Source organism: Argiope bruennichi, chromosome 4 (assembly GCF_947563725.1).
Source record: "Argiope bruennichi chromosome 4, qqArgBrue1.1, whole genome shotgun sequence".
NCBI lineage: Eukaryota > Metazoa > Arthropoda > Arachnida > Araneae > Araneidae > Argiope > Argiope bruennichi.
The window spans coordinates 56,391,810-56,410,908 of record NC_079154.1 but is presented as its reverse complement, the minus strand read 5'-3'; the positions used below and the strand labels follow the sequence as shown (position 1 = coordinate 56,410,908).

Below are 19,099 nucleotides of genomic sequence, written 5' to 3'. Positions count from 1 at the left end.
TTCATTTTCATACAATTCTTTAGCATTTTAGAAAATGTTTAAGTTATTATTGTGAATTTGCGGCAATTATAACTATATTAGATTACGGTGTTTACAAAAAACAAGTCAGTAATAGCACACATTTTCAACATTCAGTTTTTTTTAAAAATCATAAATGGCTAAAGGTATGGTTAACACTTATTTGTGTTTATAGTAGAAATAATCATTATCATAGGAATATATACAAACTAGTTTTAACCATTTTTAGTCATGTAAAATTTCTAAAATGGAGCCCCCCCCCCCTCTATTTTTTTTATATTTTGCCAGTCCTTAGGCGAATCTTCCAATAAACTTAGAAGGCTCAAACTTCATATACAGGATGGCTAAAGAAGTTGCAAAGATAATTTCCCTGACTTATGGCTACTAATCAATATAAGTTTTCTGGTTTTCTATCTACTCAGAATCACTGTATATGTGTAAAATATACATTATTAAAAAAATATTTTGAGTTTATTAATAAGAAAAAATAATATATTTTCAAGGAATTTAATTTTAAAAAAAAGAATGAACATCCTAAAATTATTTTTAAATAGCATATTACATCTCTTATATGGAAAAAAATACTGCCTTTTAATAAAATACTTTGCTTCTAAAACTGTATATGAATAACAAAACATTAAAATTACTCTTTGCAATACAAGTTCAATTATGTTAACAGTATCTTTTATGATATTTGCTCAAAATTTTAAAACAGTTCAATAACTAATTAAAGGTTAATAAATAAAGATTATAGTACCAGAATTAAATGCTGCAACAGAAATTTAGAAATAGTATGATTATATGCCTCTAATTATATATATATTTTAACAAAAATCTAATTCAACAAAACTGCCAAAACATTTCAATTTTTTTCAATATATCATTGAAATTATTTAAAATAATCAAAAATGTATATTTTTATAAATACATTTCTCTAATTCAACTTATTACAAATAATGCTATATATAAGAGAGTAATTTAAATATAATAATTCAATAATAAATAAGAAATGTTTATGTATTATAAATAAAATGCAAAAGAAAAAAAATGCAAATAACAGTCAATGATTAATTTAAAAATTGAAATAATATTTATCAAGAATACTAATAAAAAATATTTCACTTTAGCAAGCTGAAAGGCAAAGTTAGAATCCTTTTCATCTAAGTTACTATTTTCAAAATCAATTTATTCCTTAGACAATCCTAAAGCATTCTTGCATAAGTTTCAATTACCCCCCCCCCCTTCATTCTCTCAGTTTAAAATTGTAGATCTTGTATAAGACCATGAATACTTTGAATTGCTTCTACTAATGCCATGCATATTAATTACAAATTACAGATGTAGTGATAGTTACAAAATACAGATCTTTGGCACGAATCTACCACTTTTAATGAATCTAATTCGATCATACATATTTTATATGCCTTTTTGTAGACCGATTCCTACCAAAATTTAACTACAATCGTAGTCACAAGACAATATGACGAATTCCATTGATTTAAGTCATTGTGTTTATGAATTATCGCTTTTACATGAGGAAAAAGCATGGACCGACAGATGGTCCACCTCTTGACAGTTTTGGTTCAAAATTTGATATGAATTTTTATTTTAGATGCTAGATTAAGTACCAAATTTTATTTACATAACTCTTTGCATTATGTAATTATGGAGTCATTTTGTACTTAAACAGTTGGACAGACAGAGTTCCTTTAAACTAATTTTGTCCAACATTTGATAGAAATCTGCAAATTTGGTGAAAAAAACTATATATGAAATTTCATTTCTGTACCAAAGCATTTTTGAGTTATCCATTATGCCAAAAATATATGTGGGGGACTTGGAGACGACCGGAATGAACAGTTTCATCAAAATTTCGAGTGAATTTTTTTTAACAATTACAATACTTTTTCTATACTTTATATAAGATGAAGTAAAAATGAAATATACATAATGAAGCCACCATTGATAATACTAATATTACTGTATAATAATTTAGTATTTATTGGAAAATAAATATTGTCAAAGAACAAATATTAGAAAAATAATATACAAATCTAGGCTTGTTAAAAAGTTTATATTAATTGGTAAAATTTGAAAATGTATCTCTGCATTTCAAACACATTTAAAGAAATGAGTAATAGCTTGCAAATATTGCTGTTTTAATGAAATGCAAACAATAACCTTTTAGGATAGAAAGTATGAATTTATGTTTGATTTTTCACTGATATTGGAGGAAAAAATCTTCTGTTTTTCTTAATTAACATTGGAATTAAGATCTTATTGTTGTACATTTAAATAGATACTTCAATTATAACTATTAATTGTAGTAAAAGGAAATGTATCGTTTTTAAGAAAATATTCTTTGGCACTATTGTATTCATTATTAACTACATGCCATCAACAAACATTAGGCTTAACTGCATATCTTAGATGAACATAGTCAATAGACTAATAAGATATCTTTGCTGAACTTTTTTTGGCAATTATTTGCCATTTGTCAGATAATAAAAGTACCCATACTTGGGTTAAAGACATAATGATTGTCCTTTATTATTACAATATTTTTTAATAAAGTACATTCTGCAGCTGATGTCACTCCAAAGGACCATCAAATTAATAAAACGTTCATTTAATATATATATATATATATGAAGAACTAAAAATCATGAGCTTATAAAATTTTTTCTACTGATCATTTTTGCATAATGTTGCAATTAAATTTTTCTCCTTTGTTTTATTTAGTTAGTTTTATTCAAGTATTTAAATATTTCAAATAATGGAAATAAAATAAATTAAAATAAAAGTAATATTTTATTTTTTTCAAAACTGGAAACATAAATTGTTGATGCTAGAAACGGTCAAAATTAGGGCTTGAAGTATGAACAACTATTGTATAAAGAGAGAAGTTAGGGGCTGAAAATTGATCTTGAAAAAAGAAGAATCATCTCTTCTTCTTTCAAGATCACTTTTCAGCCCCTGACTTCTAAGATATTGCAGTTATCAATCACTTTTTATACAATAGTTGTTCATCTTAATGAAGCACTAATTTGATTTCTTTTTCTAATTCCATTATTAGGGAAGTTATAGCAAAATTTAAAACTGTATTTGATGTAGATGATTCATCTATAAACTCATCTGAGATTTTTATGTTTCTTACAACATATTCTAAACCTGTTAAAAATCAAAATAAAATTACTCTAGTTATTTTGTACACAAGATAACATGGGCAAAGCATTATATTAATATATATTTACATATTTTGAATACAGAGTGGTGTTGGTTTCCAGAAACCAAGAGCAGAACAATTTTTTAGAAGTCAAATCATGAGAACCATTGCAATAGGTATTAAGTTTCAAGCCAAGTATTAAGTTTTATTCCTATAAGGAATAAAACTTAATACTTGGCTTGAAACAACCAGCCTTGCAAAAGTTTCTTTTTGTGGTTAGTAATGTTTTCAACTAATAAACTTGTTTTCCGAGCTACCTGAAAACTTATTTTCTTAATTGTATGAACCAATACCTTGATTCACTATTTCTTTTCAATTTTTTTACTTATTTCCTATTCTTTATACTCTCCATTTTTGGTCTGTGAATTCTTCACACTTAAAATAAGTTGTTTTGACATTTTAAAATTACTTATTCCACTATTTGCTTGAATGCTGTCATAAACAGTTCTTCTAGCAATGATTTTTTTGTTTTCTCATATTCTCTCACTGACAATCTTTATTGATCGAAAATCCTCTCTGAGCATTACAATTGCCAAGAGAAAGTGTCATACCATCTTTTACAATGATATGACATTATTACAATGTTCAGGGCAATGTTTTAAAACGTTTTTTTTAACACCTTGGTAGGATTGGATTTTATGTCTCTACTTCAATTTTTCAAAAAATGTTGTAAAATAACAAGATATCTACCCATTAAAAAGAAGGGGATCCAAGTAAGTTTAAGTAATTAAACAAGTTTGAAGCACTTAACTTTTCAAGTTATTTGGTTCCAAAATTTTAAATCCAATTGTCAAAATCTCATTTTGAATTTTACTTAAAAAGTTGAAAAATATGTCATTTTAATTATTAAATTTAAGGCTCATCTCTAATTTTTTACAATAAATTTTATAACTGTAAATATAACCTGTTTCCAAACATTTCTAATTATAAAAGTTCATACATTTCAATGTATCAAATTGTCATTTTTATGGAAGGAACCAGATAATTAATAACATGTATTTTAGATTAAAAAAAAAAAAAGAAAGCAGATTTTTAACTTTAGAGGATGAGCAATGTCTTTTATGATCGAGGAACTGTCAAAAGCATCTGATTCTTGAATATATAGCTGAATATTTTTTCTTGTTAAGAGTAAAATGAATTTGAAAAATAAAAGGAGCCCCTTACTTTACTATTTAATTAAGTACGTTTTTGCTGACAAATTATTTTTAAAGTCATTTCCAAAAATTTTGATACTCTCTTTAGATCACAGCATGATGTATGACTTCAGATGAAAACTTTTAACATATTCATAGCAAACAAGAAATAGTAATATATATATATATATATATATATATAAATAAAATCTCATTTGGGTGGAGGATACTACAAGTTCGAAAGGAATTTATATCTGAATTAATATCAAATTTATTTTATTAACAGTGCGGTTATTAATTATTAGTAGTTTCTTGATGAAGTGAATAATCATTGTTAATTCTTTAAAAAATAATTTTGATATAATACAATGGAAACACATTTATTATATTTACTTATCTTGCTGTTAGTAATTATCGGGGGGGGGGGAGAGATAATTTTGAAAATCACAAAAACTTTTGAAAATACCTTTAAGACATTATTCCTTTGGACTGATTTAATTTGAATAATTTCATCTTCAGATGAGCTGCTTAATGTTCTTTTGCTTCTATAATAAGACATTAAATCAATTAAAACAGGGGGAAAAAACTTGATCATATTATAAATATGAACAGAGAAGTCTTAAATAGCAGTGGAGTAAGTTAAAAAGAGAGAATTATTACAAATAATAAAATACAAATAGTTCATATGAATATTATTTTTTCAGAAGTGGTACCAGTGACTTGATCAAATATTTTCCACTGGAAGCCACCTTGCATGGGAGTTAGCCATCACAAGATTCAGATTGTACTGAGGTCACTGTACAGTATCTGGTTAAGTTAAATTTTGTGTAACAATAATAAAAATAAGAGGTTATGCTGTAATAAGGATGAAGATGACAACCAAATAAGGATTGATATCAATTAGTAAATGTTTAAGTAATGCTAATGAATAACTAGATAATTAAATACTTATGTCATTACAAATTAATCAAAATAAATCTATTTTCATTTTTTACATGTGCTTTTATTTTTGAAACTAATGTAGTAATATTTCATTCAAGCAACCACTTTTTTATATACTATTATGTTGTAAATACTTAATAATTGGAATAATAAAATTATTATTAACAAGGAGCTTAAGGATTAATAACACAATTATGCATGAATCATTCACAAAAATATTTTGACAGCAATTATAACACTTTCATATTTACAGAGCAATTTGTTTTTTGAGGAGATTGAATTTAAAAAAAAAATTCTAAATTAAATGGGATATTTCATACAATAAACTGTTGAAACAGTATTTTCAAAATGCATGAAAAAAATAATCTTAATTATATTTAAAAGGCATTGAACTGATTTATGATTTGGAAATAAAAGACAGAATGATAAATTTTAATCATATCTTTAGCAACTAAAAGTAATAGTAAGTCAACTTAATAACATGTTAAATCATTTTTCTTCACACATATTGAAGAACTGTTCTGATCATGTCATAAAATTATTTTTTTATAATTAATACAAGGATGGACTTTTTTTTTTGACATAGGTAACAAATAGGAAAAGGATATCAATGATAATTTTTATAGACCCATTTCAATAGGAAAACACTTCACTTTGTGATTTTGGGAGCAGGAAAAGATATTTACAAATAAAAATATTATTGATTAAAATTGAGGTAGTAAAGACAGCTAACTAATGAAAATAAAAATTATGAAGTTTATGAATATTGAATAGAATAACAAATTTCATATTGCATGTATTTTTTAGAATACTGATATCTCTTCAAATTATGGAGATATTTTCATAGCCAATAATTAACATTTTAAAACAGAAGCTTGAATATTTAACAGAAAGTAACAAGAAATGGACAAATCATTAAAAATTAGAAAGTATATGACATATTTTTGAGACGTTAAAATGCCAAATGAAGTAATAAACATATAAAACCCTTCAAATACCTTTGTTTTTTAATGGCATTCGACAACTTTTTAGTGCCATTATTCTTATAAGATGCAAGAGACTTTTCATCAGAATCACTAGATTGTTCTTCCTAAATGAAATAACCAAAAAATACAAATTAACCTTCTCATGTCAAAAAATATTTTTAAAAATTTACACAGTAATTGAAATAACTGGCAAGAAGATGTGCCCATTATCTTAAGTTTTTGTTATTCAAAATTGGCTTATACAGGGTTGCCACTGAAAACTAAGAAAAAATCCCCAGTGCTTTCCCTGTACGTGTATTCAAAATACAAAGAAATGCACAAATAGCACTCATGTGCTAATTATAATGCAATATGATTTTAAGGAATGGAAATAACAATTCAACATTATTCAAAATAATAGCATATTAAAAGAAGTTTTCTATTTATATATATAAAGAAACAATTTCTGTATTTATTCTTTAGAATTTAGAAAGACAAAATTTATTATTAAGGACTGATATATTACCTCTCATGCTCTTTAATTGTAAAACACACAAAATTAAGGACTCGTAAAAAATAAAACAACACATTTTTGTTATCATGATATAAATCATTTAATGATTACTTAGCAAAATAAATAAATAAAAGCAAGAAGACTTTTTTATTTACTCATTTTTGCCAATTCATATATTTGGCATCAATTTCTGCAAATTTTTCAGCCACCAGTTTCATGAAGCTAATTCTTAATAAATAAGGTAAAACATTTTTTGTATGGCCTAATGTACATTCTTTTAGTTAATTTACTTTCAGTGAACATATGTGAAAATATTCCTGATATATCATTGAATGCATTAAAGGATGAATGTTGTGTAACAAGTTTTAATAATAAAAATTCCCATCAGAATTCAGCTTTAAATGATTATTCTTGAACTAAAAAGTTCGAAATCGGTTTACTTTCGGACGTCAAATTAGACGTCTTCGGATATGGCAATTCATTTTTTCTTATATTCCTTTTAGATACTAATTTCAACATCAGTGGAGAATATTTTGAACTAGCTGGCAATTTTTTGTATTTTCCTCTTTTGGCATAACTAATAAGTGTCTGTTTTCCCGTATTACTTATATTTACTATCTTTTTACAAAGTTAGTAGTACGCAATAAATGAATTTTGAGCAGCCCATTGTTTTAGAAAATTTCTCTAATCTACTTTGAATACGTTCATAGTTTCTGAAATAATAAATAAACCATTCAATAAATTCAATTATAGTAGACTAAACATAACTGAACTGCTTCCACAGATTTGATTGTTGTTAATACCACTAGAGAATGCATTTTATTCTTTCAAGCAGTTATAGAAGTCTTGCAAATGCTCATTATCTGCAATTCAAAAATCTCATGAAATAATAACAACAATCTTGCAAATTGAAACTGGACTGATCTATACAGATAAAAAGGGAGAAAGCAGAGAAAGAATGAGTTTCTGCATTATAGAATAATAAATGGCATTGTTTTGTTTTTGGAACCTATGACTATGACCTCTGATTCTTGCAATGTTTAGAGACTAGTGTTTTTTATATGGATTTTTTTTTTATTCCTTGTATTTCCTTACTTTTTTTTTCCTCAGTCGATTTTCAAATTACTTGTGTTTACCCAGTTTTTTAGATGGCATGGCAACTCTTTTATAATGAATTTAAAACATGCTACCTAAATTTGTGTTAAACATATATAAATATGTAAAAATGAATCAGTTAAACATTTTCAAATATAATGGAATTGTTTACAACTCTAACAAATAAAGCAAGTAATATTTTGAAGTACTTAATGACTTCTAATACAAGGGTTCATTAGTTAGGACACAAATATTTTAGTACTTTCCTTCTAAAGGTATTTAAATAAGCAATTTAAAAGCCTTATATGTGGTACTGGGCTCCACTCTTACAAAATAATTTTTAAAGAATATTCAATAATTATAAATTAGATATAAAAATGCAAATTTAAAATTAAAAAAGAAAACCCTATTAATAATTAAATGCATCATTATTTTCTTTCTTAATGATAAAATTGATAAAAAAAATCAAGTTTAATCAAATAATTAATTAATCTAGATGTTAACAAGCCAATACTTATAGTTAAAAATGGTTTTTCCAGATTCGAATGTAAGCACCCTTAATGTTAGCCACAAAATAGTTACTGTTAGATACTAATTTCTCACAAACTCTGCTGAGTGTTCATTTCACAAATTCATTTACCTTTTACAGAAACAAATTCATTAAAAAAACATTTCTCTCATTAGATTCGCTAACGTTTTTGGCTAAATGCAATGAAAAGAAAAAGGGGATGGATAAGAGAGATACAAATCAATAAACTTTATCTATAGTTAAATAAAGGAATTGAAAAAAGCAAAGTAATAAAATATTACTAATTTCAAATTTAAGTCGCTCTCAATTATTAAAACAGTTTGATTCTGTTATGTACTAAAAATCCCTATTCTTCTCTTCCTTTTCAATTGGTTTGTTTGCAAATTTTTGTAATACAAAAGTCATCTTTTCAATTTTCACCCTTTTTGATTTTAAAACAGGATGTAATGTGCTACTTTCCTTATTCTTTGTCACATTTTTTTAATTTTAATCCTGGCCCATCCATGCTTTTAACATATTTGGAGCATTTTTTTTTTTAACAGTAAAATCTGCTTTGTTGCAATTTCGAATTCAACTTTTCACAGCATTTTTTTTTCAATTAATCTAAAACCACATATTTTGTAACTCAGTTCTTAAAGGTTTTTCAATCACAGCATATTTATCATCAGTTACAGCTGGGCCAAAGGATATCATTAAATCAATCTTAATTACCTCCTACAATTTCTGATAAGAATGTTATACAGATATATATACAGAGAGTGAGAGAGAGAGAATTTATCAATTCCCTTGCTAAGCATTTCAAAAAATTCAAATTTACTGACTTGCAAGCCACATAATTCAAAATTTTTTTTAATTCTATTAAAATTGAATATTGCTTATTGTCATCACTAGCAATTCGCAAAAACAGCTTTCTTCGTTTAGCAACAAGAAAGGATTTGTCTGACCATTCTCTTTAAATCTAAGTTAATCATAATTCTGTCAAGTATACAGCTGAAAGGGAAATTATTCAAAACTCTACAAATGAAAAAATATATAGCCCTGACATTTATATTTCAAATAATTTAATTGTATTTCTCAATGTAGTTCTAAACAGCATGTGGATACATTTTTTATTTTTTAAAGCAAAAAATGATGGAATGCAAAGTCTCTGCCAGGAATAATTTTGGTTAATGCCAAATAACTTTAGCTTATATGTAGAATCAGATCTTTATCATACTTTGTAATGAATATATATGATTTAGATCACAGAGAATGTAACTAACCATTTTCAACACAGAACTTTCAATTGACTCACATTTTGACCCATATTTACTCATTTAACAGCATTTGCATTCTCTTGCCAATGGAATCTGCAAAAATTGCTGAGAAGTTTCCCATTCTTTGAAAATTTTTGAGTTTTCTTGGTGGTGAATCTTTGAGTAAATAATATGAAGAAAAAGACATCAAACCCTTTTTGCCATGTTTATATGAATTGTTAATATATAGACTACAATCACCCACATTTATTAACAAAACTGTTTTTTTTTTTTTTTCTTTCTTCCCATTTTAACGTATAGATTTACAGAATTCCCTTAAAATATCTTCAGTTGTGAAATGGCCTACAGATTTGACTTCAATGTTATTGATCCCCTCCACCCCCCATTTCAAACCCAAATGTGCAAGTTTATTTTCCTTATTTGCAAATTTTTTTTTAATGTTTCATCTTAGTATTGGAATTAAGCTAAACATAAGCAAAGATAAAATGAATAGAATAATCATTTTATTGCTCAGTCTTCGGTTTGTTAAAAATTCTTTGATAGTTTGAGGATACTTTTTTTTCTCTTCGCTCTCAAAAAATAATGGATGCACATTTCAGAACCCAATAAAATTCCCTTTTTCAAGAACCTAATAAAAAAAATCAATATTTTTCCTGGACACTGAGTACAGCAAAATAAAATTTGAGTGTTCAAAGACTATGGAAAACATTAAAGCAATAAAAATTCACAATTTTGATATAAGGAAAAAATAAATAAATAAATAAATAAATAAATAAAAATAAATAATAAAAAAAAAACATAACACTTAATCTTTAGAATAACAAAATTTGTTTATCTACAACTCTTCTTTAATAAACATGACTATTAAACTAGTCAGCTATTAAAAGACATTGAAACAATGATTTTTTTTGTCAATAAATAATGAAAACATATAATGATTACAGTTAAATTTACCTGCATATCATTTACTTCATTTGCAAATTTATCAGCAATAATATCCTCTTTGATGTTCGCAGGTGTTATTTCATCTTCAGAACAGGAACTATGTAAATGATATTCATAAAATATTTTCATCAATTCTATTTTAACACAAAATATTTAAAAAATAAATCTGAAGTTTAACAAGATTTGTAAATATTGTTAGTGTTGATTGATACATCACTCCAATTTTTATTAATATATATTAAAATCTCCTCAATATAAAATCATATTAAGCATGGTTTGAGCTATCTTTCACAAAAAAATTTATTTAATGAATGCTTTTAACACAATGGGATTGATTTGATAATTTAAAAATTATGCACAAATTTAAAAAACTGACTTTTTTTGGAAGTATCCAAAATCTTCAAGAATGATTTAGTTTTATAGTTTTATTTCCTTTCTCTTATGTATTGCATAATATATTCTTAATATTGTGCAAAAAATAGTTTTCTACTCTTTCTAATGAAAAATCAATAAAGATTAAAAATTTAATGATTAAAAAACAAAACAAGAAATTATTTTCAATCATTAGGTTTCAGATAAGCACGATTTTTATAAATATTTCCACAAATTTTACAAATTTGTTAATAAATATATACAATACACTAGAAGACGTTTAATCTTCCTGATCCAGAGAAGTTTTTTTCGGAACTGATTATCCAAATTTATTCATGAATCATATGCACACTAGCAGAATACTTAAGAATAAAATAGTCTATTTTATTTTTGTGTAATCTTCCCTATTTATATTGTTTACCAACATATAAATCAAAATTGAATAACACCATATAATGATGACAGAAAAGTTATCATTTACTAACAGAAAAAGAAAAATAACTAATAAGAAAATATTGCCAATAATAGTATGTACTTTTTAACTAAATGGAGGCACTGCATCAAAATAAAAGAAATTTAATGACAGCAAAATTGCATTAACTTTTAGCTCACCAAACAAAGTAAGGAAAAAAAAATCACCTGCACATAGGCAGAGTAATTAAACAATTTATATTATACAAAGAAAAGTGGAAATTTGATTCTTATCTTCATTAATTTTTTTCTCTTTTTTATATAAAGAAATACATTTTCATTAAATTGCTGAAAAAGATGGAATAAAATATATTTTGAACTAAAACAGTGCAAATCAAAATAAAAAAAAAAATGCAGAAAACACATCTGATGGAACAAAAAAGTCAAACAAATAAATAAGAAAACACACTAATATCATTCATTCCTCAAAAAGTGATAGTCTTGAGTTTCTGAAATGACCAAAATATCAATATGTAAAAGAAAAATGCTAATATTTCTTTTTTATAATATTTTGAGATCAGAAATATATATTTATAAAATATATCAATAACAAACTTTAATTTAATGTGTTTGGTATTATTTTAATTTCAGAAGAATTTTACTTATTGCAGAAATTTTTTAAAAAGATGTACAGAATAATAATAATAATGTAACAAAACATTAGCAACATTATACGATACTATTTTATTTGTATGATACTTTGAAGATCCCATAATTTAACAAATGATTTGCATTGTTACCCAATACTCATAAAAACAAAGTATATGCAAGGGAGGGGGGGGGATCTTAAAGAAAATATAAACAATACGCCTGATACTTCTTAATTCACTAAAAAAGTCACCGAGTATATATATATATAGTATCAAATATATTTATTTACAATAAATTAGTCATAGACTATAATACTCGGAAATATTTAACATGCAATTTAAAATAATTTTGTATATTATCAACATGAAGTTCATAGTTATCAATCATTGTATGATTGATTTGATACATGAAGAATATGCCCTAAAATATATATACAATAAAATATACTACTAAAAAAGTATAATTTATCCCCACACCTGTGAATACCACAAATGTTTCAAGTCCCACACATAAACTTACACGATGCTTCACAGTGGATGGGGGGGGGGGAGTGCTCTTTAGGCATGTTTTCCCGACCAAAATGATAGCAAAATATGGCACATAACTACAATTTTAGAAAAAAAAAAAAAAAAAAAAAAAAAAGGCATCAATCAAATTTTATTTATCTAAAAGTTTAAAGCTTGTAATTGCTTTTGTGAGTTATAGCGTTTACACGCATGAGAATATACAGACTGACAGTTTTTACGAATTATGACAACTTTAACTGTATAATATACGTATATATATATATAGAATATTTTTCATATATTTATATGTGCAATAAATTAGATATAGCGGCTATTCTTTCTTTTACAATGTACCACAAAATGAAAAATAATTACAAATTAAATTATTTAGTAAGTAAATTATTAATAGAGTAAATTATTTTTAGATAAATATATAAAAGTAAAAGTAAGGCAAATAACGAACTGATTAATTGATACAACACAGCCAGAATATTTTGAATCAGAATCTATACATGACAATTGTTCTTCAGCATTGAAATTTCTCAAATACAGCACTGATGATGCTATTTAGCCAAAATCTGGTCGCTCAGAAATTTAAATGTAAGCATTCTGCTGATTGATGCATGCACAGAATTACAGATGGTTTCTGTTTTTTATTATCAGCAAATGATTGATTTTCAATTGTCACCAAAGATGTTTTATTCTAATTATTAAAAAATATTAGCAAATTGTCAAGTTCAATAAGAATTACTATTACATAAAAAAAATCCAGTTTTAGGATAAATTTCCCCTATCTCCCATAACTTCCTGACCTTTCCCGGTCAGCTAGCCACCTGGAAATCATAAAAACAAAAATGGAGCAAGTGTAACTTTATTTCTCAGGAGTCATTATTTTAGCAAATATTTTTTAATCATGAGAAAATAATCTGAGTTGCATGATTTTTTATTCATTATTGTAAGAATCACTTACTCATATTTATATCGAAAAAACATTCAAAGGAAAATTTTTTTTTGAAAGATAAATATGAGGTGCTTGTACACTAAAATATAATACTTGTCCCAGTCAACTGACGATTCTTTCTTTTACTTGAGTCACAGGATTCAATAATTTTAATATTTTACCGAAGTTCATTTTCTCATAGCAAGACATAAATTAAAGTTAAATAATACTTCTACTTATTCAGCAAAATTATAATTTGGTATTTAGTAAATGATTCATTGCATACATTGGAATCATTATGCTAATCCTTTGCACTCAAGCGACAATATTTGATCAACACTTGGTTTGTTGCAGCCAAATCCAGTGAAAAAGTCATTGAGTGCAAAGGCTAATATATATATATATATTAACAACCAATATCTATAACTAATAACTAAATACAATGACAAGTTAATAAATATTTTTTAGTTTTTCACAGAGGTATAAAATATCTTACTTCATTATAAGCATTTCAGCTTCACTGTTTTCCTTTATTTCATCATTAGTAGATTCCTATATATAGATTTAAAAAAATGCACAGAGAGATAATTAATTTTAAGTTATTTATTTAAAGCTTTTTACATAACATGCTCAAAAGTTATTTTCTAATTTATTATTATTTAACATGTATTTCTAATAATAAAATAACAAGTAAAATTTAATAGCACAGATGAATTTATAGAGATAAAAAAAATCGTAAATAAATGAAATTGTAATAAAGATGAAATTTTGAAAACAAGAATTAAATAAATTTTTCTTCATACTATTCTTTCATTTGCATTAAATTTCAAGGAAATACATTTTAAATAATATATAAAGAAAAAATATTCAAAATGGATACAAAATCAGAATAAAATCTAAATTTCCATTCCATACATAAGCTATATCAACAAGAAAAAAGCAAAATAATTATAAACACACAAGAGAAAAAATTGTGAATGAGAAATAAACACAGAAAAAGTACTATGGAATAACCCAAGATATTAAAGTTAAGTATTTTCTGCATAAATGACCTTAAATATCTCTATCCTGCTTGAGCACAGATGCCCATCATGTAATGTTGATTTTACTATCACACATATCCTAACTGAGTACCCCAACTTTAATTCTCATCGCATGACATATTTTAACTCATATTCACTTAACATATAGGAATTAATGCGAGAACCTCTCCCATCAACATATTTTTAACTTTAAAAATATTGGGTTTATATTATATATATATTATATTGGGTTTTATCATTTTATATATATGTTTTTTGATAATTCACTTGTTTTTCCAACCTGTTAGGTTTTGAGTGCTGCTGTTTTACTGAACTGAATTTTAATGTACTTTATCTATTTAAACTTTTAACTACTCACATGGTATCATCTCAAACCATGATTGGAGCAGTATAGCCTATATTTGGCTCTAGCGCCATTAAACTTAAATAAAAAACCCAACCTCTTGGAACTGAAAAAATATCATATGGGTGTGTGTGTTCTTTTGTATTCATAACTAATAGTATCAGTATGACATCATCTGTGATAAAATTCAAGGAAATTAATTTCCATCTCGCACTTTGACAAGTCAAAGATGGGAAGTTATACCCAAGACTATGCTGAAAATAATCTAGTGATGAAATATTTCTTATAAGTCTAGAAATATTTTTTATATGTCTAGATTGTAATGCATACCTCTTTCTACTTTTAATTCAAGACTGTATTTTATTTGATAATGATGGCTTTAGTGGATAAATGACTTTGTTTGAATTGTATTAACAATTGGATTAACAGAACACAAATAGTACAACTATCAAATTGTAGAACAAATCAAAGAAATTGTACAAATTAATTACATGGTCCAATTGAGAATATATAAGTAATGCATATTCTCAAAAAGAAGAAATAACATTAGAAAGAATGCATTAAAATTGAAGCATAGACATTATATATCCTTTTTGACTAATTTAAAAAAAAAAGAAACAGTGAAAAAGAGCATTAAGAAATTATTACAGAAGTTATCACATTTCACAATATTTTATGTTATCAACAAAGTCACTTACATTAATTTTAGCAGAAATATAATTTAAGTAAGCAGTATTTACAGCAGAGGTGAACTGTGATTTGACTTCCTTTGGAAGCTTAGCTAAACCAGTCTTCTCTAAATACTTTTTTCTTAATTCTGCTTTGGTAACAGTCCTGAAATATTGTATATTGTTAACAACTAATACTTTTCATCTTTATACAAAATAATTAAACAATAATATAAAAAATTTATAAATAATGAAATAAAAGTAAAGCAAACCCAAACTAACCTATGGAAAAACAATATAAATCAAAAAGTGATTCTAATTTGATATCTAATCAGGAGCTTTAAGGGTTAATCATCTGGGAGATAATTATAACGTTTAACTGGTCACATTCACCATTTATAATTCTTTAAAAGATTATGCAATTACTTTGATTAGCAACCAAAATTAATAATTGCAATTTTAATAAGGTTTCTATAAAAAAAATTGAATAATATGTGCTTTAAGCATGCAACTTAACCCTAATTGGGGAGGTGTGGTTTGTTAGACCACTAACAATGGACTTTTGGTCACCCCTATTCTATTTTTAGCTCAATTGAATGGATTGACTCTATAGCTTCCCTCCAGCATTTTTTCAACTGGTTTCAGTGGATGCTTTTTTAAATAATTCTGTTATTAAAACTAAACTTGGTCCTTGAAATATCATCAACCTACTTATCCTCGTTATGAAGCAGAGCTCCAGAAACTTTTAAATGAAGCAGAAAGTAATTTGAGTGATAACTGTACAGAAGAATTTTTTGATGAAAGTTTGCACAAGATTGATTCTGAATTTTTCGAATATGAAGAGGAAGATCAGCAGGAAAGTGAAAATTCTTCATGAAACAATTATTATTATGCAAAAAAATTGTTTTAAATGGTCATCCGTTGAACCAAAACAAACTGTTAGAACTTCTGCTAACAATATCATTCGACTTCCAGCAATAAATTCTCATGGATAAAAAAACAAATCCCAAAGCTATCTGGGAACTTCTCTTCACAGATGAAATGCTACAGAATATTGCGAAATGGACAAAAGTCAAAAATGAAAATAAAGACGCAGTTTTCCTGATCCAACAAAAAGTGAAATAGCAAATACTGACTTGGAAAAATTAAAGGCTCTCTTAGGATTACTTATATACACATCTGTTTTAAAATCACATCATGAAGTTTCAAGATCACACCATGATTTCTTTGCCACTAATAGAACTGGACAAGACATTTTTCGAGTTGTTATGCCTATAAAGAGATTTAAATTTTTGTTGATAAGATTTGATAATCTCTAGGATTGTGACATTCGCAAAATGATTGATCCTGCAGCACTGATTTCAACATAATCAATTTGATTTATTTTGAATTCCCAAAAGGCCTATACTGTAGGCGAGTGGGTTTGCGTAGATGAAACGCTCATTAGTTTCAGACAGACCACATTATAAAATGTATATGATGAAGAAGCCAGTAAAGTATAGGCTTAAACTCATGTGCTCAGAATAATTACATGTATGTATATAACACTTATTTATATTGTGGCAAAGATTTGAATAGTAATGGTTTAGAAGAAAAACTTAAAAAATTCTATAAACTAGCTTAGACAGTTTTAAGATTGTGTAAACCTATCTTCAAATCCAATAGAATATAACAGCTGACAACTGGTTTACTTCAGTTGAGTTTATTTCCGAATTAAAAAATAATGGATTGACATATGTTGCCAGGTGCAATAAAAATAAGAGATACATCCCCCAGATTTCCTACCAAATAAATCAAAGGAAGTAAGTTTCACAATTTATGGATTTACAAAAGATATTACTATAATATCATATGTCCCCTCAAAAAGAAAATCTGTCATTCTTATGTCATTCATGCATCATTCTTAAGAAATTGACCCAGAAATTGAAAAAAAAAAAAAATGAAATTATATCTTTATAATTGAAGCAACGGAGGAGTCGATTCATTAGATGAAAAGTGCTCTGTATATTCATGCAGCAGACGAACAAAACGATAGCCTATGGCTATTTTTTACAGACTATTGGATATGAGTAATGTAAATTCAAATATTTTGTACTAAAGTTTTCCTGTAAACTCAGCTGTGAATAGATTGGAATTTTAAAAAACACTAGTAAGAGAATTAGTTATCTTCAAAATTAAGTGAAGAATGGGAAATCCAAGAAACAATCAGGAATTGCACCTTACAATGAAGTGCATTTTAGGAAGTGATGCAGATGTCCTAGAGCACTTGACCATCCTGGATGAAACAAAGCTGGTAGTGAGAAAATCTTGCAATTTGTGTCCCCCAAAGAAAGAGAGGAAAGCTACATATTTATGCATATATTGTAAGAAACCTGCATTTTCAAGGTTCATCCTTAGGCAGGGATTCAAAGAAGGTGAACCTTGAAAAAGTCTTCAGGCCAGATTCTTTTTTATATTTTTTTGGTTCAATTTTTATTTGTTTTTTTAAAATTTTCCTATTAACTTGATTTTAATACTTTTGTATCAATTCATCTGTGTTTTAGAAGTAGCTGCAGTTGCGCTCTCTAAATACTACGAAGTTCTTTTTTGGTTTTAGTTTGAATAGGTAATAATTTTTAGTTGCGATTTTGAAACTGTTTTGTTTCGTTTTCATGCAGATGAGCATAATTTTATATTACCTCCTTTTCCATTTCCTAAGCAGTATTGCATATTAATAAACTAAGTAATGTGCAATATAAAGTTTAAACAATATTTAACAATAATAATATGGTTATAAGCTTTAATAAATGTCGTTATATGCAAAAAAAACGAAAATAATCTAATCATTACTGCCTAAAATCAAATATTTTAACAAAAACTATAGTAAAAACACTTACTCAAGATTTGAATCTTTAAGACATTTATCCAATATTTCCAACATAGATTCCATAAGTGTGCTGATGAATATAGTATACTTATGAATGGGTATATTGACTTATTGAATCAAAAGTAAATAATATATATAATTTTAAAACTGACTCAAAAATTAAGAAACATGTAAACAGAAATACTCAGGCATTTTTAAAACCGCGCCAAAATTGTAAAATAATGTCACGTGAATGCATATTGCCAACTTCAGTCAAGTAATTTTAAATTGTCATCTCTTCCCTCTTCCGGAAAGCTGAAGCCGAGCCTACAAAATGATTTCATTTATGTCGCACTAGTATTAGTATTAAAAGATTACTATTTTTGGCGTTATTATTTTCATTAGATTTTGCCTCCCAGCGATAAGAAAGGTCATTATAATCTCCCCGAAAATGAAAAGACAAACAAACAAAGAAAACTTATTAAACTTTAAGTGAGAAGGGAAATAAAAAGTAATTTTTCAGGAAAAACACATAGTAATATTTTGCGGTTGTTGATTTTTTTCGCACACTTGTGGTGACACTTTATAAGCTAGATAACAGCTACAAGACATGAGTAATTAATTTTGTATTGAGCTCATGCTACTCGGCTACGAACCCAAACATCGCGAGTTCGGTCCTCGCCTATCACCAATAACT

The 19,099-nt window shown here is 26.4% G+C and overlaps 1 protein-coding gene across 2 annotated transcripts in view; it reads right to left on the bottom strand.

The window, feature by feature from the left end:
• LOC129965985 (HIRA-interacting protein 3-like) overlaps positions 1-18,622 on the bottom strand; it is a 32,986-nt gene extending 14,364 nt beyond the window's left edge. Inside the window, exons 1-6 of one of the 2 annotated variants that reach the window (XM_056080309.1) lie at positions 18,434-18,622; positions 15,588-15,723; positions 14,000-14,055; positions 10,633-10,720; positions 6,318-6,409; positions 4,844-4,922 (exon numbers count right to left, since the gene is read on the bottom strand). In XM_056080309.1, the coding sequence (XP_055936284.1) occupies positions 4,844-4,922; positions 6,318-6,409; positions 10,633-10,720; positions 14,000-14,055; positions 15,588-15,723; positions 18,434-18,486 (504 nt within the window). In that variant the 5' untranslated portion in view covers positions 18,487-18,622. The remainder of the gene's footprint in view (positions 1-4,843; positions 4,923-6,317; positions 6,410-10,632; positions 10,721-13,999; positions 14,056-15,587; positions 15,724-18,433) is intronic. The other variant, XM_056080310.1, reaches the window with a different exon arrangement.
• Positions 18,623-19,099: the final 477 nt, after the last annotated feature.